General features: G+C 38.9%; 1 protein-coding gene across 2 annotated transcripts in view; it reads right to left on the bottom strand.

Annotated features, from left to right (window-relative positions):
• The window catches only part of LOC108679422, a 77,781-nt gene that overhangs the window by 14,137 nt on the left and 39,202 nt on the right, over positions 1-24,442 (bottom strand). The window contains exon 1 of one of the 2 annotated variants that reach the window (XM_018168040.2): positions 18,806-19,425. The exons of the other annotated variant lie outside the window; for it this stretch is intronic. Within the exon in view, the coding sequence (XP_018023529.1) occupies positions 18,806-18,872 (67 nt within the window). The 5' untranslated portion in view covers positions 18,873-19,425. Of the gene's footprint in view, positions 1-18,805; positions 19,426-24,442 lie in introns of those variants that run through there. 2 annotated transcript variants of the gene reach the window in all.

The raw sequence follows: 24,442 nt of genomic DNA on the forward strand, positions 1-24,442 counted from the left end.
GGGATTCATTAAAAATTACTCCGGTATCAAGGTTTACTCGTATATTGAACGCAACGAGTACATAGAACGACCTCGTATAAACTCGAACTCCTAGTTGGGTCTAAAATTTCAAAGCCGCACCAGGCATTCCTCGTGCAAACAAGCTCGTTGCGCCGTCTCGGTTAGTAACAATCGATTTAAAGATTTAATAACAAGATTTAAAGTTCAAGGAGCTAAAGTTCAAAGTTACGGTACAAGGCAAGCAGAAGAGGAAAGCTACATCGCATCAAAGCATCATTGCATCATGGGTTATTGTTTCAATAAAGAAAGGAATATTAACGCATTTATTGCGTTTTAACAAACGTGACAGTATATTGAGTTGCTGCTTTAGTATAGACTTGTTTATCACGAAATTCATCCTTCGATGACTATCATATGACAGAAGGCAAACCATATGACAGAGAATCGAGATAAGAGCCTATATCTGCTTTAGTATGGTCATATATCAGAAGGGCTAAATTCTCTGCTATCAGTAGGCAGAGCCAGGTCATATTTGCATGGATCCTATTTCGACAGTTCACTTAAAGGCCGAAGAAAAATAAATTAAAAATACGTATGGTTCTAAAGTGAAACTTCTATTTTTCTCTCTGACGCAGGCCGACCAAGTCGATTATTCAAACGAGTAAAAAACTAAAAATGAAATTAACATTGCATGCTTCAGGAGTACATATAATCAAGAATTGTACATTACCAGGTAAATTATTTTTCGATAACCACATACATACCCAGCATAATATTTATTGATGTCGAAATTGAACTCGTTCTAGACGAAACTTCGCACAAATCCACTGCGTACTATTGCTGTAATAAATCCCACAATTTATTAATGTTAATTATTGTTAACAGTTATTATACTGGAAGCAAGTGCGTTTCCTAGTGAATTCAACAACCAGAATACAGTTAACTTCGAACGCACGGGGCAAATATAGAAAGGAAGCAAAGATAAAGATGAACTAGTATAAAGTGAGGGAGCGACGCTATCTACATGGCACTCATATGAAGTGATAAGAACTGGTGTCAACAGGAAGAGAAGTTGAATGACAGAAATTTTCTCACTCACACAGGCCGCAGTTCTGCAGGTCTGCACAGCGTTTCCACCCACGCACACACAGCGCTATAGCCTTGCATGGCCTCCTGGGCCTATACTTTCAAAAAAAGTTAAGAGATCGTAAGTTCATCAGCCAATCATTGACGGCCTTTCAAGCAAAATCCACCAATCATAGACAAGAAAATAGAGCGTAAGTACTTACGTTCACTTAGCGAGTTTTGAAAGTATGGCCTCCTGGACGACAGCAACCAAGGCCACATGCCGCTGACAATGAACCTTTTAAGCCAAGGACTAGCAGCTAAATGAGGCATCCTTCAAGATTCATGATGCCGAATTATACGTGCGATGAGCAGGCCATATTTAGGCAAGGCCTCAAAATGCATAAAGAAATTGATATATAAAACTGAGTGGACATGCAAAAGTGTGCATCGATTTTCCAATGTGATGTCGCTGTTATCGTTCAAATGTTTAATATTGTGGGAGCTTTACAGGGAGCGTAGTTCATAACGTACAACCTGAGTCAAATAGTTACATGCGTCGACGCGAAGTGCAAGTGACGCTTCAGTTACTCGAGCTCACCTACTCCAAACCTAACTTCAGAATCATAACATGATACCGCGAACAAGTTAATTAAGTAAAATAAAATTAAAATAAAGTGATCAGATGTTAAAAATATGTTAGGCATGTGAATAAGAAATTGATATATTGACCGGTATTAATGGAAGTAAAGGCCACTTCTCATTTAAGGATATATGAAACATGCACAGAGCTACCTGACCAGCACCAATTTTTGCAGCTAGGCACCAGCGCAGCGCGACAGTTGCAGGACAAGGAGGGGCGCGTCCGTCACAGGTGGGCAATGACGAGGTAACCGAGCCCTTATCGGAGCGAGCCTATCACGGCGATGCGACATCTCTGAGACCCTCATTAAGATTCCCATGGCCGAAAGAGGAATCATGAAGACTTGTAGCATTTTTGCAGCCATAAGTAGTGCTATTCAATCACCTGGCAGCTGCAAATTTTCAACGCAATGTGCAGCGGCCGCACCAAATATTAGACTCGATTTGGTGCATGCCTCAGGCGAGGATGTGAGGCAGCGTCCTACGCATCGCAGCCGCCGAGCTGGGGCGCAGTTACCCACCAAATTCACGAAAATTTACATTATGACAGCCAGCACTTCTGCGACTCAGTGCAGACCAAACGCAACGACACTTTCCCAAAAAACAAATGATGCTAAAAGCAACCGGGAGAAGTAAGCTCGAATACGAAACCAATTTGACATGACGACTTGCGACCGTAAATGAACGGTGATTTCACAATATACTTTCAATTAGAATCAAATTAATAATCATTAAAATCATAATTGATATAAGTTCCTTTAAATTTAACTGTTAATTTTATCAAGGATTGATAGATTAGGATCTCGTCACGTCGTTATGGAGTAAAAGTAAGCCTTCCTAACGCGACCGTTGGTTACAGACAAACGATGTGCCCCTGAAGCAGCCATCTGGCAGACGCAAATCTGAGTCCCACACGCTCGTCCACATTATTGAAACATTGGACAGCCAACCAGGGCTGCCGCACGGCTGGCGAGCGCCACAAAAAGCCCCCACATGTCAGCCTGCGTCAGGGCGCGCTAATGTCCGCGCTCTCCACCAGTCGTCTCATCTGGCGCGTGAGGGCTCAGTGCGCAAATGGGGGTTCATTAGAGAAATATTACAATTAGCGCCGTTGGCGCAAATTATTATTTTTACTGCGTTTTTTGAAAATTGAAATTGAATTCCTTTACGGTAAGGAGTTCGGTATATATACTCAGAATTATTTACTAGAATTTTATACTGTTTATAACTTTCGTGCTCATTGTTTGGCAGCTTTTACAATGATTCAAACATGAAAGAAAATTTAAAATCGATCGATTTATAGTCCTTGAAAAATTTTTCATATATATCTTAATGAAAATGTCTGTCTGTGTCTTTATCAAATTAATAAGAACTTTTTTTCCTGCGTCAAAGTTTTATGAAAAAAATAATAATTAAGAAAAATGCAGTGAAAGAAAAGAAAACCACCACACACGACCAGCAATCCAAACCTAGAACGTGATCGGTGCACTGGCCAGAAAACGGGCCAGCCTGAAATTTGGGGAAACCGAATTTAGTACTTCGCTAAGGCTGCAGTTTAAATTAAAAAAAAATTTGAGATATGATGGAGGCTACTCTTTTTCTACCTGGGACTTCTTGGTGTAATAGCTTATTTCTACGGATGTAAAGGTCTTGCATTAAACTTTATTTTATTATAACGCATAATATATAGATATATAATTTATATTAAATAAATGTGTTGTCATTCTAGAATTAATCAGTGTTAGAATTGTAATAATGTTTTATAGATTATTGGAACCGTTGCCAGAGATTGCAGGTAGACAAAGGTAGCAGAAAGAACGCTCTCGTCGTGGACTTGTCCTGTGGAACATGTACTACGTGTCTCATTTGATGCCCGAAAGTCTGTATATATAGTAACGTGATTAATTTATAATAAAGTATTTTAATTACGACTGTTGGTTTCACCTGCTAACAGAAACTACCACTATACCCACGACACGGACACCAGCAAGTTTACTCTTATGGACAGCTCTAAAATAGATCCCAGTGATAAGAGAAGCGACGAAACCTGAATGTTACTAAAATTCGACAGCCAGAAAACAGTTAACTTCGTACGCACGGGGCAAATATCGACAGGAAGCTAAGATAAAGATGAACTAGTTTAAAGTGAGCGAGCGACGCTATCTACATGGCACTCATATGAAGTGATAAGAACTGGTGTCAACGGGAAGAAATGCTGAATAACAGTATTTATCTCACTCACATTTATCAGACATAATTTAGAAGCAGGGACAGAATAAAATTGCAAGAATATGTGTGAAATAGCAAGTAATAAAACATGGAATACGTTGCCAAAATATAAATTTGTGCAAGCAAAATAGAAACATAATTTCAGTTTGTTTTCTACCGTACGTCAGACGCATCAATTAAAACCTTGACATTTTCCCTTCTATTATAAAAATATCTGAAGAGCAGCTTTGCAAAGATGTGGTAATAATACTAGGGCACATTTAAGGCAGTTAATTATAAAGGTTTACATTAGTTACAGTACGCTTCATGTTGTTCAGCTAAGATTAAGAACAAAGGATAGGTCAGTCTCATGTGCACACCTCATGCCATATAAGGCTTGGGCGTCGACGTTCGCTGACAACCTAGCTATAGCTGCTCAACGCATCCACGGACCAAGCCTAATGCCCAGAGGTAACCTCAATTGCTTTCTTTACGAAGAATATTTGTTAATGAATTTGTCAACTCCACCTCAAAACTTCAAGCTAGTTAAAGATCTCATTGTTATATGCATAATAATAAATGTTCAGATCTGCTCATTGAGTACAGATAAAATTTCAAAACACGCATTCACAAGCACTAAGCCAATCATCGCGCTACTGCGTGGACTGGATGATACCGTGTACAAAATCTCCATGTAACCAAGTGTTACAGATATTAAATAGTGTAAATTGTCTTTAAACAATATTCTAAAATTGAATACTCAAAATAATTTCTTACAACAAAAAGGTTTTTGAATCTCGACAAAAATAATTTTGATGGACTATAGACACGTGAAATGAGCAGCATACATAATCTTCACCTTCATAACACCTAAGTTATAAGACTATCCACAATTCCAGTACCAAAATTTTCAACCGCGGCCATAAATTTAGCACTGACAGACTTGACGGTCGACCTTTGAAACTGGTTCCTGATAGAAATGTATACAAGGAAAAGTGTACCATAGGACAGCAAGAACGCATGAGTATGAGCCAACATGTCACAAGAAAGACTGAAATGCTATTTACAGGCTTTACTCCATATAATTATCTGAAAGCTCCGTACTATTGAGTCATAATCTATTCGAAAACTAAACTCTTTCCCGCGATCCACTCGTCAATTTAACGCTAGAAGATTCGCATTATTTTCCTCATTGAAAAAGAAAACGAAAGACTAATTGTCAGAAGGGTGTAGGGCGAGACCTGCTGCGTTAAGTACCTCTTCCACTCTTGAGATATAAATGCAGGAAATTCCCCGGCAATGATAGCCAAGAAAGTAACAGCGGACACAGAAATGCGAGGAGGGCGGGTTGCGATAGGAAACGTGGATGCAACGTATGCACAATAAACCGGAATGTCATTGCTCAATAATCATCACAATGATTGGCACTTGACATACTGTGGCCTTTAAAATAAAAAATGCGTATTTAGTGGTTTTGTAAACATATTGCTTAGCGTTTCCGTATTAAAGACTCTTGAACGACAGTATTTAAATCAACTGCATCTCAATCAACCGAATCTCACTTTTAAAATCAGAAGCTCATATGTACATTTTACATTATGCCTACTATAAATTACACCAGCGAAAAATTTGCATTGAGAACTCCAACCATGCCTGACTGCAACCATGCCTGACTGCAACCATGCCTGACTGCAACCATGCCTGACTGCAACCATGCCTGACAGCAACCATGCCTGACTGCAACATGCACTGCAGTCACACTGCATGACCGTTTGAGAACGTATACCGTTCCAACTGAGAATGGCAGACGCACTGGAAACGACTAGATGATACAAGATCACAGAATTCGCACAGAAGTTCCTAAGAAGACCTGAACTGTATGGCGCTCCTTCTTCATCAATTCCATTACTAGGCACTTCATTTGGGCGCACATACATTTTTTTAATGCATTTCTTGAATCATTCGAAGTTTGTTTGATGCTCGTTTAAAATGTTCGTAATTTATAACTGCGCAACGCAGAAATTTCAGTAATTTAAGGTGTTAACATGTATACTTTCCCGCAGCTCAGCTTAAGTTTCAAGTTCTAATATAGCTCTCCCAACCTATTTCTTGACAATAACGACATCTCAAGTACCTGCCAATACTCCATATTTTCGATGAGGCTCGTCGTCAAAAATCATTTTCCGTGCAGCCTTTAAAAGAAGCTGGACAAAATTAGACATGTTTGGACGAGCCTTGGAGCAGTGAAGGAAAGACAAGCTCTTCGACCTTCGGCAACTAGTAAAAAAAGCTTATATAAGGAACTGCAAATGCAGACGAGCTTGTACCTGACAAAAGTGATACAAGATACGTACGTACTACATGTATGTGTATGCTAAGCCATCGGAAACGAAAAGTTCGAGTTTAACGTGATATTAAGACGAAATTGACACAGATGTTTGAAATATCTCAGTCCGAAAAATTAATTTTTACGCACAAACAAACAGAATAAAAGAAAAATAGACAAAATTAGTAAGCATTTATATAATCAACAAGTAGTAGGCACTTATACGGTTTTTATTAATAGACAATAAAAAACTGTACTTATAAAATAATAAAAAATATACTTTTTATCATGTACCTAAAGAGCTATTTTCGTCTACAAAATAGTAAACTTAACCAAGTTTCCAAATTTCTAATGTAAGGAACCTTATATTTTTGAAAGATTTTTTTGTCATTAAAAACCTGCGTGGGTATGAAACTTGTCCAGCAGAATTCGATCGGAACAAAAATAAAGCTTCCATACTTTGTAAGTCTGGACGAGAGATGCAGCAGATCAAACGAGAAAATCCTATTGACGGATAGCATGCGCTGGATTATTTATTGCTGCGGCGTGCACGAAATAATGTCAGGCTGCCAAGTCTCAATGGAAGCTTCAACTTAAGGAGAGAATGTAACGCTTAGCAATGATCAGAAGAGCAGTTACATGATATGCAGGAAACAAAAACTGATAACGGGATTTTTTCGAACATCATCGAATCAATGAAAAAAAAAACACAACTGACACTAAAAATACTTGTCATGTTCTACGTATTTAATCATGTGAATATACTACGAAAATACAGAATATAATAAACAACATTTAACGCATGATTATCAGCCAAATCATAAAAGGTTACGGGTCATTGTTAGCTGGAATATGCAGGTATATGCAAGACAACAGAGGAAGATGGTGAGTCGGGGTGAGAGGGCGAGGTCAGAGGGAGGCTCGAATCACCTAGTGGACATCCTTCCAGGTGATGCTGAAGGACTTTAGGAGTTATACTTTTCAATTCAAGTTAATTTTTCAATATTTTTGCTATTGTTTCCCGCGACTTGGGGAGGACTTTAGGAGTTCTTTTCAATTCACGCTAATCTCCCAATCTTTTTGATATTCTCTCCCGCGATTTAGTACTATCGAGGTTACTTAATTATAGCGACCCACGGAAGGCGTAAAATAATTAACAATTAGCTGGAATAAATGAATTTATAATTATCTTATATTGAATTGATGAACTTCCAGAATTATGATACTATCATGCAATGATTATGGGGCTCGTACAGAATTGCCAGGTTTTAAGTAATTATGGCATGGAAATGTAATCGTCGACGTAGTTGTTGTTTGTTGTTGTTTATTTACATTAATAAATTTGAAAATTACATGATGAAATAGCTTAGAGAAGCGATGCTGTTTTTACTCTCAATAAAACAAGGATTTATTAGCGAGGTCAGATGATGAGCGCACGGCTATTTGTTTTTATTGGAGTTCTATGTTCAAGGAGAAGAGCTGGTCACTCGTCCTCCAAAAAAACCGACTCGCACGGAATTCGAATTTTTCACGCCCGATTTCAGTCTAACATAAATTAGCTTCAATTTTTTCGTATCGTAGATTACTTACTTGACAATAAATATAATTATTGATTTTCTGCACTTGCAATGAAATTTCATAAAGTCTCATTAGTTAAATCAGGTATTCAGTGGGGACTTCTAACTCGATGTGTGATCGCGGGAAGCAGAGACAAATCATTCACAAGGGCTCTTCGCGTGTCGTGAGCCCGCCCGCTTATGGCACTTTTTCATTCTACTTCCAACATGTCTCTCAAAAAATCCATCGGTAAATATTGATATTTTGAGAATATATTATGAATTGTGTGTCGTTTTATGCATTTACTGTTGTCGATCATTATATCAGTGAATTATATACTGGTACTCGTTAAGTACGTATACGTCGCTCACGTTATAGTGACCCGTTTACAGAGTAAGTTATGGTCACTAAACATTGTGTGTTTAGATTTAGACCAAACGTCCATATAAATTAAAGGTTATTATCTCGAATGAAATTACTGTCGACAAATAGGTATGAAGATATCCATAGTTAAGTGTAGTTTATGCTGACAGTTATGCACCCATATTTTCGTATAAAGGAATAAGAGATAATTGAATAATTTCAAGGACTCGTACAAGTTGATGAATGTTCAAATTTATCAAGTTTATTTGAAGCAACACTTGATCCATTATTAGATTTGTATATCTCATCTATACGTCGTCAATTATTTGTGACCTTTTGAATGCGTGACTTGAGCAATCAGGAGCCAAGTGGATTACAAGTTGACCTACAGTCAGGAATGGAAAAAAACAACGCGGATTTGACTTAACAAAAGTTTCCATGTTAGATATGGAAAAACAATGTATATCAAATAAAAATGCAACAAACGTCAAAATAAAATATGCATAAAATAAAATAAAAATGATAAAACGTCGAAAAAAATTTGAAAGAGAAAAACAAAAATGAGGAAAAAATTCAGCCTTATCAAATAAATTTACTCCATAAGAAAAGTCTAAGGAGTCCAAACTTAGGTACACACTCAGCTCAGCGCACAGTCGGTATTTAACATAACCAGGGCAGAGACTTGGGTCTTTGTTCCACAGGAAGAATACCGTGCATTAGCATAATTAGGGTCCTGGGCAGACAAAACTGCTCCGTGTAATAAGGTGCACACAATACAGCCAACTCAACGAGAGCTAGACAAGTAATAAGCGGGGGCACGTGAAGAATAAATAATAATAATAATAGCGGTTTCATCGTTATTTGGCCGTAGGCCTGTCGCCGATTCTTAACATCGCAGAACATTCACAGCATTTTGCGGTCTCGAACTCGCAACTCACTGCTACAATTCTGCTGCGCTTAACCGCCCGGCCTCCTTGCCGATTCTGACAAGAAACGGCGTACAAAGCTGGGATCGAACCCGAGCCTCTCTGCTCCAATCCTGGTACTCTGAACTTTAAACACTGGGCCACCCTGCCCATAACAGTCATCGATCCTCCATAGCTTTTATTATGCGATCCTCCATAGCTTTTTATACTAAGTACGAGTGGAATTGATAACCGCTCTATGTGTGTGTGCCAGCATCACGATTCCAGAGCAATCAGCGTACGTTACATCAAATGAAAATAAGCATATGGCCGCCACGTAAAAACATGAATAATATTTGTGAACAAAAGTATAAGTGATATATAACATTTTATGTTAACTACAATAAATTTAAATGTATCTATAACAATGGATACATTCGATGATGATTTCAAGTTAAATAATAACTGCGATAACGAAAGGAAATCAATAATGAATCTAGTATTGCTGACTTGTTTGCAGAAAAATTAAAATATAAGAAATTATACCGTAAGAATCGCAAAACTAATATCAATTCTAATTCAATTACGGAATGTCAGAGCTAACGACTAAACATCCCCAATGTTAGAGATAATATCCATGCATGAAGGAATTCAGGTTAGAATTAACTTTAACGGTTAAAGCCAAGGACTGGTTAAGGGCTACTTGGTCGTACATCAATCGTCGCTATACAACGCCCGTTGCGCTTCACGACGGCAATCACAGCTAACTACTTCAACTTGGGACAGTGGCACGCGGTCTGATCGAGCCATGACCGTGACCAACTTCTTGCTTACCAATCAATTACGACTCCAATAACGATGAATGAACAGCGTCAGTAATCATTAAATTAATTAGTTTAAATAAATAAACACGATAAAAAGAAATCGAAGTTGAATTTTTACATGTCAGCTCAAGGCTATGCTTGCAGTAAAAGGAATGTTTTTTTTTAGAAATTTCATCGTACATGAGCTTTCTTGATTGAAACTGCATGGTTTTCATTTCGTTCATGAACCAGATAATTTGGTTCATAAGTTAACACGTATCATGTGAGTAGCAGCCTCGGAAAAATACGACAGGATTGGGCCAAAACAATGAACATCAAAATAGTGGTTATGAAGTTGCTTTCAAGTAAGTAATGCAATAACCTAAACGACCATAACCATGCCGTTCCAAAATTGAATCAACAATATTTTTATCATGAATCGCACGGCGTTCGCGGTACCCATGATTCTGAATTTCTGTCCGACAACAAATTAAAACTGAGCAAAAAAGCGAGAAAACAAATCTTTATCAGACAAGTTGTGCTTATGATTTACAAATAAACCATGGTTGTTTGGATTTAATCTTAGAAGTCGATGACTTTATGCGTTTAACGATTTACATCAACCTTATAGAAAACGAAAATTAAGATATGAAACTTCAAGTCATACATGAGTCCGGGTTCGAAAACCTTGCGGAAGAGTATAGGATAGGCGGAGTTCGTGACGCAGAATACAGTAATAAGGCAGGTGAGTCATGCAGTAGGCGCGGTACTGCATTCCCAGCCCCACACTTACAACACACCTACTTCCCAGTCCATCCTGCAATGCAAGTTTGCTGAAGCCGAATTCATAACATAACATAACAAAACATAACATAACATAACATAACATAACAAAACATAACATAACATAACATAACATAACAAAACAAAACATAACATAACATAACATAACATAACATAGTGATCTCGGCGCTGAAGCGTAGGCCTGATGTGGCCTGTCGCCGATTCTTTTCCTTTTCGTGCCTTGTTCACAGAAAATCTAAAATCATGTCATTTGACCGGATCTTTTCATGACTGACGATAGTTTCAAGTAGCTACTAGACTTCCACCGAGTTCGATAAGGTGCTAGGCATTTCAAATCTGAACATATATTTTTCTATAGCTTTATCTAGTCTGTTCTTGAACGCGTTCATACTTGGAGCGCCAACGATGTCATCGGGGAGGCTGTTCCACATATGTCGGTGCACAACTGCAACAAATTGTCTTGAAGGGGGATATGCGACGGAAAATCATATTCGTGATATTTTATTCCCTAGCTTTAAAAAGACTCGAGAGTAGATGCTTTACCATACCCTACACGTGTGGTCTCGCTATTATTCGGCAATATATTCGGCCAAATCCAATAACAGTGCACCCGAGGAAGGTTCCACGTCCTTGACTCTTGTCGCTTTCGAGCAAATTAACAGCTCATTGCTAATAGAATAACACGAGTGGGTTCAGAAATTATAGTAAATGAAATACAAAGAATAATTTAAAACATGAAGGTAAATACTATTCCCACTCTGATACGACACGACATATTCTAAATAACTTTTAATTATGACCCACCAATATCGCATGCAGAAAGGATCACTAACATTCAGAATTAGTTTAGCCACAGAAATATACACTGTTAGAAAAATTACCGTTAACGGTATTACCGGCGTTTCAGTGGCCGGTCGGCACGTGAAAAGAAACACCGTGTCGCCGTTTTTATTTCAATTTAACACTAGAAATCCGTAAAACATCTGATAAAAATGGCGAAACAGTTTATTTTCACGGGGCGACCGGCCACTAGAACGCCAGTGAGACCGTTTTTTCACCGTTTTTTCTGACAGTATATGTGGTTTCAAATCATTCAATGGGCTAATCAAATTGAATACTGAGGTTGAATAATTGATTTATCTGAGGTGTCCATTGAATCAGCGCCAATAGCAGGTGACGACACCGCTCGAGCGACGCGCGGCAGCTGCCGCGGATCCGGAACAGCCGGCGACACAGCAGCCACAGAGCGCGACGGGCGACATGAGGAGAGTTGAGTCACACACTCATTATGCGGGCAACTATTTACTATTCTATACGTGAAACAGCTTTAGTATTGAATCTAAACGGGCAGAAATTTGTTCACAAAATAGCGAACTAAACTTGATTAGAAATCTGGCTACCAGTCAAAACAGGTGTTTTGTATGTAAGTGATATTAAAATCTGCGAGTGTGGTGAAAATTAAAATCACTTTCTCGCCTGGAAAAAAATGACGCAAAAAGTGATCACACGAAAAGTGCAAGACTGCTCATACGATGAGACAGTGATCTAATCTGTTGCATTTTCTTGAAATTTTATTTGTGTTTTTGAGTTTGTTTAAAGGCTGGACCTGGAAATGTGTAGGGGCTGTTTGGGTACTAATTGCCGATACTTATCGTTACGTATATCACCTGGAAAAACAAATTCATTTTCATCGGTGAAACAAAGAAAAATGTGGGGGAGAAGATGAAAAATTGAAATGAGATTTCTGCTTTGGTAAGGATAAATTTTACTAAAAATATATAATTTTTAGTAAAATTATTTAATTCGAGTTCGAGTATCAAAACTTAAGTTAAATAAAACTTATTGACTGCATGTGGGTTTGAATTGGTCTTTATTTAATTAATATTCATTCACCTTGAAATGATTAACAGAATTAAGACGAACACGATTATCAAATGTCAATAATGGTTATAACGACAAAAGCCGATAATAAACTATCAAGCTGATAGTTCGTTATTTAAAAAATGTTAACCTGGCGTTGCCCCGGAAAGGTAATCCTTGCAATCTGAGAATCCCGTTATTCCCAAACTAGTCATCCCACAACCCATCAACCCGAATCTAAGTAATAATTCGAAAACGTAAGTACCGTAATTAAGGGAAGGTCCGTTCAAACCATCACTTAGCATGGCGCTCTAACCTGAGTCCTGTTTAGAAACTTGGAGGAACCTTGAACGTTTTATACATGAATAAAAATTTAACTTTCCAAATTAAAAATCCCATTCAATTTTCAAATCAATCTCCCCCAGCTTTTCCAATGTCACAGAATTCATGATTAATACTAGAATTCCTAGGTCATATCCCCGCCGACGCGATAAGTACATATATCGTGGATGCGCACACAAAAAGACCAACATATTTCAGCCGCGAATCTTCCATCACACCAACACAAACTTCAATAAGTTTGTCATAAAAAAATTAGCATTAGAAAATATGGAGCTATTCCGTCACGTAACGGAAATATATACATATTGTATGGAGATATTAACATGATCTAAATTTCTCCTAGTGGTTGAATCACAGACACAGCAAAACAGATCTGGTAGAGGCGAATTATGAATCTTTACCGTTATTATCTAGTAGGAAAGTTTACATTTAACTCAGTAATTAAAAATGTAATCTTTTTTCGAAGTTCATTCCAATCTATGAGTTGGATGAGAGCACTTTGCTATACGTTAGAACGAGACTTTCTTAAAATGTTATGTGCAGGAAGATAGGTATCGTGAAAACGATTATCTATTCACAACATCGAGAATTTAATCTATTATTTATCAATTAAGGCTTAGTTTCTCAGATCAAGTTGATATAATATCTGATACCACAGCTAATATTTTTATACTGCACAAATTGTAAACAAAGAAACGTCAAAAAATACTGCATCGTCTCCAATGATATACTGATATCATAGAAAGACTGCGGCAATTTGTACCCTGATCTAGAGAAAGTTAAATCTCAACGACGATTCTCACGCTAATTCAGGTGGCCATTTAATATTGCCTAATGTGATGTCTTCGCTGTAAAATAAATCACAAGCATGATAAAGTTCCTGCGTAAAACCACCCCTTATTTTCAATCTGTTGACAACGTCCAAAAATAGTGTCAGCATCGCACGCAAAAACGCAGCTTTCACATGGAGCTCTCAAGCTGGCGTGCGCCAGCAAATTTGAAAATTATAACTTTCTTTGAACGATATTTGCCGACCAATGCAGCTATAATGGCGGAGAAATTTACACTGCAGCCTTTTCATGTTCCCAATTACACCTCAAAGTTGTAAGAAAGAGAAAGCGTTTTCCAGGACTTGCACTGCATGGAGATGATTGTATGAGTCTAGTAACTCGAGTTCATGCAAGAGTCTAGTTGTACGAGTCAAGTTCAGTTTCGAGAGAACATGTCCTGTGGCACTGAAACGTCACTGGGTATGTCGATGGACAAGACAAACACTTTCGAGGACAACACGTGTTTCAGTGCAAACACAGCTTTCAAAAAATATAACTCAGTACTCACCGCGGTGAGTGACAGAGAGCGCATTTTCTAGTCGACGAAAACGTGAAGTCACGGACGAACAGACAGACAGACGGACAGACGCACGGACGGACAGACGGACATGGCGAGCACAATAGTGCATTTTTTCCATAAATGAGAAAATGCGCTAAAAAGAGATAAAATCAAAAGTTGCAGCAGTGGCATTAACAGGTCAACGACACGTTGGTGGTATTCTACCACGTGAATAGGATGCGTGCAGCACCTGCTGTAGCATGGCAGACCAGGAGCAGCTGCAGCAAATATTTCCATGTCTGCACTCTTGCACCTGCTCGTTTTTCTGTCTAATAATGAAGACGCTATAACAATGTGATCACAGGTATTTAGTATCGAAAACTGAACCATTGCCAAGCACCAGTTTATTCCTTTAACACTAAATACCTACAGAACATCGTAGTTTGTTCCAGTACAGGGAATAAGCGTTCGAGTTGACCTGCAGCTCAATAATATCTGTAACCTGGACGTTCAATGAAAATCGGGTTTCGCGGCTTCGAAATACGGAAGAAAAGATCATTTTGATAAGAGCACGGCATCTAGTCAGGAAGAATTACGGAACTCGGAGAAAGAATGTAAAGCAGCTTCAAACACATGCCCCGAATTCGAAGTTCGAGAGCGCACGAATTACAGTAGGAAAGAACAAAGAGATCGTCGCAGGCGCTCGACCGTGGAACGAGGCCCACTTCAGAGGGTTGCGTATATACTGGCAGAATTCTACTCATGCGCTAATACATTCGCTCTGTTTGCGTAGATGAACAAATTGCGTAGATGAACAATTGAGAAGTATAGGAAATTTTCACAACGACTATAAAGTTTCAAACTTAGAGCGCAGGAACCTTAGAACAGTAGTGGACAGTTCCAGCCTGGTGGTCGCTTTTAATCTCGACAAAGTGAGCAGAACCTTCTTGTCGGGCAAAATGCAAATTTTAAACGTCTAAACGTTAGTTCCTTTCACTTCACGTTAGAATTAATATCACACTTGAATAGAATGAAGAATGTGAGCTAACTTGAGGAGTTTATATTTCAACTTCATATTCTTCCCAACTAACAAAATTCTGGTCAATATATCGGGCAAGTGAATTAAGTAGACCCATTGAAACAAAAAAATGAGTAACTACAGAACAAATAGAGCAATTGACTGTATTCCAGCATGGAATACACCGCAAACCGCGCAGACCTCGTCAAATAAACAAGCCTCTTAGCGCGGTGAGCGCTCGAGTTTGCCGAGCGTTAGAGGTCAAGCGGCCGCCGTGATGCCAGACTTGACGATTCCCACGCGCCCGCGTCGCTTTCCCTCGACGAGGCGCGGGCATGACGTGCCGGCCCGTTTCTCTACACGGCCAGGAACAACCAACACAAAATTATATGCCTAGGAAAAGAGCGAGATTAGAATTGAAGAAAGTACTGAATGTTGGAAAGGGAAATTTTTCAGTATGAATACATAACAAAATTATATGCCAAGGAAAATAGCAGGATTAGAATTGAAGAAAGTACTGAATGTTGGGAAGAATATGTTTCAGTGTTAATACATAACAAAATTATATGCCAAGGAAAATAGCGAGATTAGAATTGAAGAAAGTACTGAATGTTGGGAAGAATATGTTTCAGTGTTAATACATAACAAAATTATATGCCTAGGAAAAGAGCGAGATTAGAATTGAAGAAAGTAATGAATGTTGAATGGGAAATTTTTCAGTGTGAATATAAGACAGAAGTTGTAGAATTAAAGCAAGTACTAAATGTTGGGAAGGGATATTTCTCAGTTGAATATGACAGAAGTTAGAAGTAGAGAATTAAAGTACTAAATGTTAGGAAGGGAAATTTGTCAGCGTGTATGTATGACAGAAGTTGTAACTAAGTAGATTGCTAATCAAAAACTATTATTGGTTTCGCTTGATCACAGTCTAGAAAAAGTGATAGTTTTACTAACATGTAAAAACATTTCTGATCAACTGAGAGCTCCAGTTTCGCGTGGTATCTCTGACATTCATTACAGGAAATTTAAAAACATATGAACGAATACAATTTTATGAAGAATAGCACATTTTTCAAATCCAAATCAGAGTTCTCGCGCTAAAAGGAAATAGTAATGAATGCAGCAGCAGCAGATACAAACCCCGCATGCAAGCAGAAATCGATACCCTGATTCTTCGTTGAGCTATTGAGCGGCAGGAGCTCTCACGACGAGACAATAGCGCCGCACCGTCGCAGCTGCTTCAACCTACAACCAGGGCCGCCGAATTAAAAAATATCCCAAATTCTGCCTGAGAGCTTAGATGTAACTCAGAGGCCATGTGGATAAATTATGTAACGCAATGGGAAATTATTGCCACTGATTATAATACGATGGGTGTTTATCGTCTACGAATAACATCAGCTGTGTCTGATATAGTGCGGAAGTAGAGAAAAAACACGAAAAATCAGTACGAACATGTTCTAAAATATTGCGATCCGTGGGTTATGCGTATCCAAATCGGCTGAACCATCAAACGAACCAAACTTTGAATCTACTCATCGTTTGAATCTACTATTTCGTTAACGATGCAAAGGATAATTTCAATGTCTACCTTATATGAATTATTTATATCGAAAAAATATTCTGAGATTTATAGTAAAGACACACATCTCTTCACGTGAGAGTAATACAGAAGCTTTTGTGTAGGATCTCACGCTTCCTTTGAACGAAAGTTCAGCCGCGCACAAAATGAGACATACAGAACGAGTGGCGCGTACTTCAGTCCTTTAGGCTAAAGTGATCGAATTACACGCTAGAAGGTTCAGTTCAACGAGTCCTCGGCTGGCCCAGGACACATGAAATAGGATCGTGGGACTCTAGGCCTTGACAAGTACACAGCACGGCTAGAAATACGAAGACATAAACATGCTGTGCAGTTCAGCGAACACATCTCTACTAAAAGCAACGACTCAGTTTAGGACTCATTTTAGTAGCATAAAAACAAACACATAATTCTGGACGAACATGCCCAGCTGTGCAGTGCCAATGCATGAAATTATTCATAATTTCCAAGACCAGAACGTATAGTACCTATTTCATCACCCTCGGCAGTTTTTCTCAAATAATTGAAAGTACGTAAGGTAATAGTTTTTATACAAACGAACGTCCTGAGTGAGATTTGTGCCGTAAGATTATTACCTATATTAACGCAATGGATAAAACATTATAACATTATAACGCAATGGAGAAAACATGCCTATATTGGATGTATTATTTTGCCGTAATATATTGAATAACTGGCGGCACAAGTTCTTAGTAACAGTGAGACCGTTAATCGCTCGGCGTGGTGATAGTGTTAAGCCTCAACTAAGAGATAGTGCTTAGGGTCCAACAACCGCTCCTATACCACCACAGTCTCACATCCTAACCACCAACAGCTGTGTTTCAAACATGCAATACAGCCTGTGTTTATTCAATGGGAGATTGAATAAATTAGTGATGTAATAATTTGCCAGTGATACACAATTCATCAATCCAATTGCATGAGTCTTCACATTACGGTTCATTGAGGAACAGTAGAAGGTGAGTAATATTTCAATTTGTGCATTCGTAGTCGGTGTTCAAACATCTCACAACCTTTAATGTTCTAAAAGAAAATGAATTCATAGCAATTAGACCATAAAAATGCGTTTATCGATAAAATTAAATTAGAAGAAAATGAGAAAAAGAAATTTCGATGTAGTGATGAACACCTGACTGAGCTCGCATGGCATCTCGAGAGAAGAATCGCTCAATGTTTTTCTAATACCGAAGTCTTGTCACAGCAAATGGAAGTTAAGAGCACTTCTGCAACAAAACCGCTCCAGGAATGTTACTTGGGACTAGAGATATTCGAGGCCTGCCCTGCTGGTGACATTATCTCAACGGCAGGGAAATAAAAATACACAAGTCGAACATATGGATGAAGCCGCGATTGCGTAACTCGCTACATATTCACATTTTTTTTGTAATTAAATTTATGATTTGATTGTAAGCTTAAAAATTGTGACAGCTCATCACTCGAAGCATACCTAACTCTTTCGTGCTAGTAGCAAACATGATACGAGTTGATGTACCAACCGAGCTCAGCACGATGGAAGCATTCAGTCGGGCAAAACCAACGAAAAGTTTGCAAGAACTCGCAGCAAGCAAGACATGTAAGTATAACCGTTACGTGGTCGAGAATCCGCAGGGTTACATATAGAATACAGACTTGTGCCTTCAACCTAAAAAGCTAAAAAAAAATCAAGAAAGATTTTTCTTCAAATCCCGTTCATTGACCGGCGATGCGCATAGACGCCAACTTAAGATTGTTTGCCTAGGAGATTGGTGATCGAACGTTCAACATTAATTATAGACAGGGTTACATTAGTTATTAAAAAATGCTTGCCAGACATTCGGTGAAAAATATATAATTCCCCTTTCTAGCCGAGGCTCAAAGAACGATTCTCTAAAAGACACTAGAAATTTAAAAAGGTGCTAATTTTAATTATCATTTGGAACATCAACGAATTATTGAACACAAAATAAGTAACTAGGTGCATATTAAAGATGATGTGCATACCTGGATACGACTGAGGCTGCGGCTTGACTCTGAATGAGCCCCAGCATATGAGGTTGGAGCAGTTCATGCTTGCCGCCGCACCCTGGGGATTAGAGTGACCACACACCACCAGTCGATCACCAATTATCAAGCGATCACACACTTGTGTGATCCGCGACCACTGCCCGCACTCTACACGGTCAGTCTACGCTGTCAAAGATCATTCAATTATCACCCAACGCGTTAGAAGTTCAAACAACCAACCCTGATACTTTTCACCGATACAAATTGGAATAAATTTGATTTCATAATCTCGTAATCAATGAGAGATGATTAAACATAAATAATTCTTAAATTGTTCACAAAATGCCATACGCGAAATACGTTGAGCTGTGAGCCGAGGACAATCGTTATGAATCACAAATTTTCATTCATGCTCGAGCCACAGCGAAAGATGCTAATCATCAAGCGGCTTATTTTCATAAACAGTTTTTACTATATAGACTTTACTGAATTTAGCTTCAGCCGTCAGTATCACTCGCATAACTTTAAATTATTCCAAAAGTTCTTCGAAGCTTGGGTGATGTCAACAGCTCAACAGACTATTTATAAGAGGACGACACACCAACCTCACACCGCGGCCGCCACGCCACTACTGAGCAGCGGACGAGCGGAGTGCGGACGATTGCGCCTTCCGGTTCTACTGCCGCTGGATGACTATCTCCTAGGCGTTGAGATCTTCCAAGGGGACGACGACTGTCGGAAACCACCACTGCCGTGCTTTGAATGAACTATCACGATCTCTTCCTTCAATAACGTAGCCTATAACACTTCTTGACTGCAACATTATCAGCCGCAGGCCACCAGACAGATCACATCCTTTGAAGAATATCGATCAGCCCACAGGAAAACAGCCTGCTATAGTATGGCCCAGCATCGTCTGCCAATGCGCAAAAAAAAATTCTGCACTGCTGGGACAGAGCGCGCCGGAACCTTGCAGTGAAAATGAGCACCGCCACCAACCAACCCATCCGTATCTCGCATGTGCATCGAATCCGCCCTGACAGCCAACGGTCGAACGCCGCACGTCGAAAGCTCCTGCTGAAGGTATGAATTACGAAGTTAGCTCGAACAGCTCATCTGGCGCAATGTTGGGCAGAGACTACGTTATTTGAAACTTGCTGAAATGTTGAATTGAACAATATGAGCCTCAGTTATGATGACATAGATGAAGTTTTCTCATTTAAAAGATATTTATATATGTTAAACAACGTATGCAATCCTCCAGCGCCAATATCTTCAGACGAATGACAAAAATTTATTACTGATTTTCAACACTAAATGGCAGTTTTTGTCTAGCGGACTTAGTATGTAGATTGAAAATTCATCGAACAAGCGTTGACAGCATTCATGACTAAGCCTATTTTCAGATGTTGAGACACATTCGACCTTAATATTCTTATTATGTGGTTCATTCTGGTATATAAAAGAATTTATAAACAATCCCCTATGCTTCTCTGCATTACATTTATCCTGGCATGCTTCAAGAATCGAGTTTTCAGCATGATATCGTCGTCGTCTTTGAACACGTCAAGCATCCACAGTTCAGTTGTTCACTATAGGGCGGGAAGGTTACCTGCTCGAAAATAACTAGTGTTCCTAATGCGCATTGATCATTTCGCGTCTATTCAAAATAAATGCCTGCATGTATGCATTGATTGCATGATTGTACACATTAAACACCGTTTGATATCAAATACAATTTAATTCAACGTCCGGCCCAACTGGTCAACAGTAATCGAATTGGAGAAGATGTTCCCCAAGTTGAGCACGCTCGCTACTTTTACTTTTCTTCGGTCATTACAATGAGTCAACCCTTTTCATCTTCTGTGCTCTTTACATTCATCAAATTTTCAACTTTCCGTATTCCTCGTCTTGACCGTAAATTCGCTGTAATATATTGCTCAAGTTCTTAACACGTGAGGCTACACATCTGTTAAAAATTTAATGGCTTCAACAAGCAATACGGTTACTGATTTTATTATTTTAAACGAATGCAATTGCACGTGTCAATAATCAAATCAAATAATAATCAATGCTTACGGTTCATTGTTACGCATTCGCTTTTGTCAGTTCAACCAACTTCACTTGAGAGGATTAAATATTTGATGAAAGTCTCCACACTTTCAAATTTTTTCAGTTTATTTGACTGAGTAAACGGACTGAATAAACTGTCTCAGTCAAATAAAATTCAAATAAACTGAAATAAACCATTCAGCTGCTAAAACATCTATCTTTATTTTGCAAACAATTAAAACTAATACGGTAATTCCCATGATAACATATCCTGCAATTTAATATTATTTATTCATGACGCTTGCAGATAAATCTTTTAAATAATGAATAAATCCAGAAATAAATCTAAAACTGAAAAAGTGGTTGAACAAATCTCGTTTTACTGCACTTAGAGCTCGAGTCCCTCCAATAGCCTGTATAGCTCGAGTCCCTTCCAATAGCCTGTATACTCGAGGGTACCCAGTTAATTAAGATACGTCGCAGCGTCGACGTTGGTATAAACGCTCTTAGAACTGAGGAAACGACCCTTCTGTTCACACTATTCAGGGAAGCTAACGTAAACAAGTTTTATGAGGTAGGAACGGATGCAGTTGTACGAGTTCGTAAACATTTATTCTCACTGATTGAACGAGGTTTGTCTTTTTGACCATTAAAAAAACTAGATTAAGATAGCTGGTGCCCACCGTACCTTGAGGTAGATAATCATAATGATTTGATAATGACCTCATAAGGAATTTGATCGATTTAGCTAATTTACTAACAACGAAGCGTTGACTCGATTTTTTTGGAATGACGTTTAATTACGCCAATAAAGAATGTTTTCATTTTTCTGTAATGGTTTTGTATTCAGGCAGTCCAGGTAGCACAGCAGCATTATTTTCGATTAGCGCGAACATACAAAAAATACGTTTGTTGCATCCTTCGGCATTACTGTGCAGCACGTCATGTTCTTATCTTTAAAATTTATATTAAACCAATACGGCGCAAAATCTTCAATTTTAGTATAATTTACAAGCAAATATACCTTTCATTCATTCCACACCCTGATCGCACTATATTAATTTTGAGTACATAAATTATATATAATATATATTTTATATAATTGTTAAAGTTCAGAGTACCAGGATTGGAGCAGAGAGGCGCGGGTTCGATCCCAGCTCTGTGCGCCAGTTTCAGGTCAGAATCGGCGAGGAGGCCGGGCGGTTAAGCACAGCAGATTTGAAGCAGTGAATTGCGAAGTCGAGCCCGCAACAAGCTGTGAATGTTCTGCAATGTTAAGAATCGGCGACGGGCCTACGGCCTAATAAAAGCTTAAACCTCTATACATAAATATGGTGCAAAGGTTGCATAACACTCCATTAACGAGCATGAACTTGCATACTTCATTCGACATGGCTTGTGCCGCACGAATATGTCAGCTAGAGCTACTAGACAGCCAGCCTCCCATGCAGGGCCTATACTTTCAAAAAAAGTTAAGAGATCGTAAGTTCATCAGCCAATCATTGACGGCCTTTCAAGCAAAATCGACCAATCACAGGCAAGAAAATAGAGCGTAAGTACTTACGTTAACTTAGCGAGTTTTGAAAGTATGGCCCCAGGGCTCTACCACACACTGCGCTTAGCCAGTTGCACGGCTCATGCGACCGAAAGGCTTGTGGTGCACGGCCGGATTCATGCAGTTCCACTGGCGAGCTGGGCTGGTTGGTCGCAGTCTCTTGTCCGCTAGTTACAGTTCAAGCTATAAAGTCGGGGTATGAAGTGAAGATTCGGTGTAACGCTCAGTGGTGGACGATCATTACACTCTGGGCTATTCGCTCTTGTATCTGGTGGTGTAAATCTCTAGATATTTAAAACAAGATGATGCCATGGGCTGGTTACTGAAGGCAGGGTTAATACAGGGCTGATTGGTGGCCTTACGGAAATATGCTAGGCGTTCTATTCAATGGCTGATTGGTGCACAAAATTGGTGGTGCACGACTGCGCTCCCCTTCCATGCAATTTCATGTGCATCGCGGGAATAAAAAGAAACTATTCTAAGCAGTAGAGTGCTAATATTAACGCAATAAATATTACTTCATTTGTCCGAACTTTGTTATAAATCATATTTATATTTATTATCAAAATCATTAAGAACAGAGCAGTGAACCGACCAGTGGATAAAATTCAATTAACATCAAGATTTATAGTAGTCGATAGAAGAATGTTAGAGTTAGAAAAACTGAGCTCACTTTAAACTAAATCATTTATGCAAACTAAATCGTTGCTGGAGATATTTCCAGTCATGACTAGCGAATAGATAGGCCTGGCGACTTATCACATTCAGACGCAGCTCAAATGCCTGTGTGTTCCAACGGAAGCTTCGCAATTTGTTCTACCCTTGATTGATAAGGTCCAGGAAATGTTTAATCATATTATCTACGGTCAGTTATAAATACTTGAACCCAATAAACAAAGAGAGTAAGTAACAGCTTGTCTCATCACCGGATCCCATTATTCAAACTTGTGAACAGCGTCATAAGAGCGTCTTGTGTTTCATTCATGGACACAAGCAAAATTTTATAATCAAAGAAGCCTTTTCCTAGTGGCCGTTATCAAAAACGCAGGACAAACTTCCATAAATTATAACTAGATCAGCAAGCAGTAGTACTTGTTTCCTCCTCTGATAGGTGGAACTCATTGTGAACAAAATTCATATTATTACACGAACGAAGCTGTCTGTCCCCTGTATCGTGAAAGACAATGCTGAATCCTTCGCGTATCGCAAGCTGTTTGGCATGTATGAGGCTATCGCACCCTGTCGCAAGCTGATATAATGTAGGAAGGTAGTTGCGACATCGGAGAGTGTAATGCAGCAGTGGGATTAGTGTCCCGGAAACCTTCCATTATGTAGGATTTATAACTGGAGTGTCAGGGAAATCCCTCCATTGTTGGGGACGTCGTGAGGAGCAGGAAGTGGAGCCATTATTATCACCCACTTGCGGGGTTCAACGTGGCCACTTTACGTACAAAATATGGAAGACTATTTATCCCCACGAACAGTGCGCCTGCAATCGCAGTCGCTTGTGTCTGGCGCGCCTGTGGATTGTTACGACAATTCATTTAGCGAGAAGCCTTATTAGCTTCTTTCGGGGAAATACTGACCGAGGTTCCATAATAAATATTTGCAAATAATAGGAATTTCATAACTCACAACCATGGCACGAAAGGCCATGGTTGAGAATAGTTTGTTTTGAGTCTCGCAATGCAAATGAAATTCATTATGGTTTGGTTAGGCTCACGATAGTTTTGGTTTGGCTTAGGATGGCTTTGGAGAGGCTTATGATGGCTTTGGTTAGGCTCATGATGGTTTTGGTTTGACTCAAAGATGTTTTAGTTTGACTCATGGTTTCAGGCTTCTCACGCAGCATCCAGTTCAGCAATTTTCAGGGAGATAGAGCAACACGAAATATCAACACACTCTTTAGAATCAATGAGCTTGAGCGCGTAAATATGATTTTCATCAAACATTCTTGTAGATATTTTTAATAAAATGGTTTTTAAAAAAGCATTATCGATATTTTACATTATTAGAAACACATTAAC

The sequence above is a fragment of the Hyalella azteca genome, unplaced genomic scaffold, assembly GCF_000764305.2.
Source record: "Hyalella azteca isolate HAZT.00-mixed unplaced genomic scaffold, Hazt_2.0.2 contig9145, whole genome shotgun sequence".
Lineage (NCBI taxonomy): Eukaryota > Metazoa > Arthropoda > Malacostraca > Amphipoda > Hyalellidae > Hyalella > Hyalella azteca.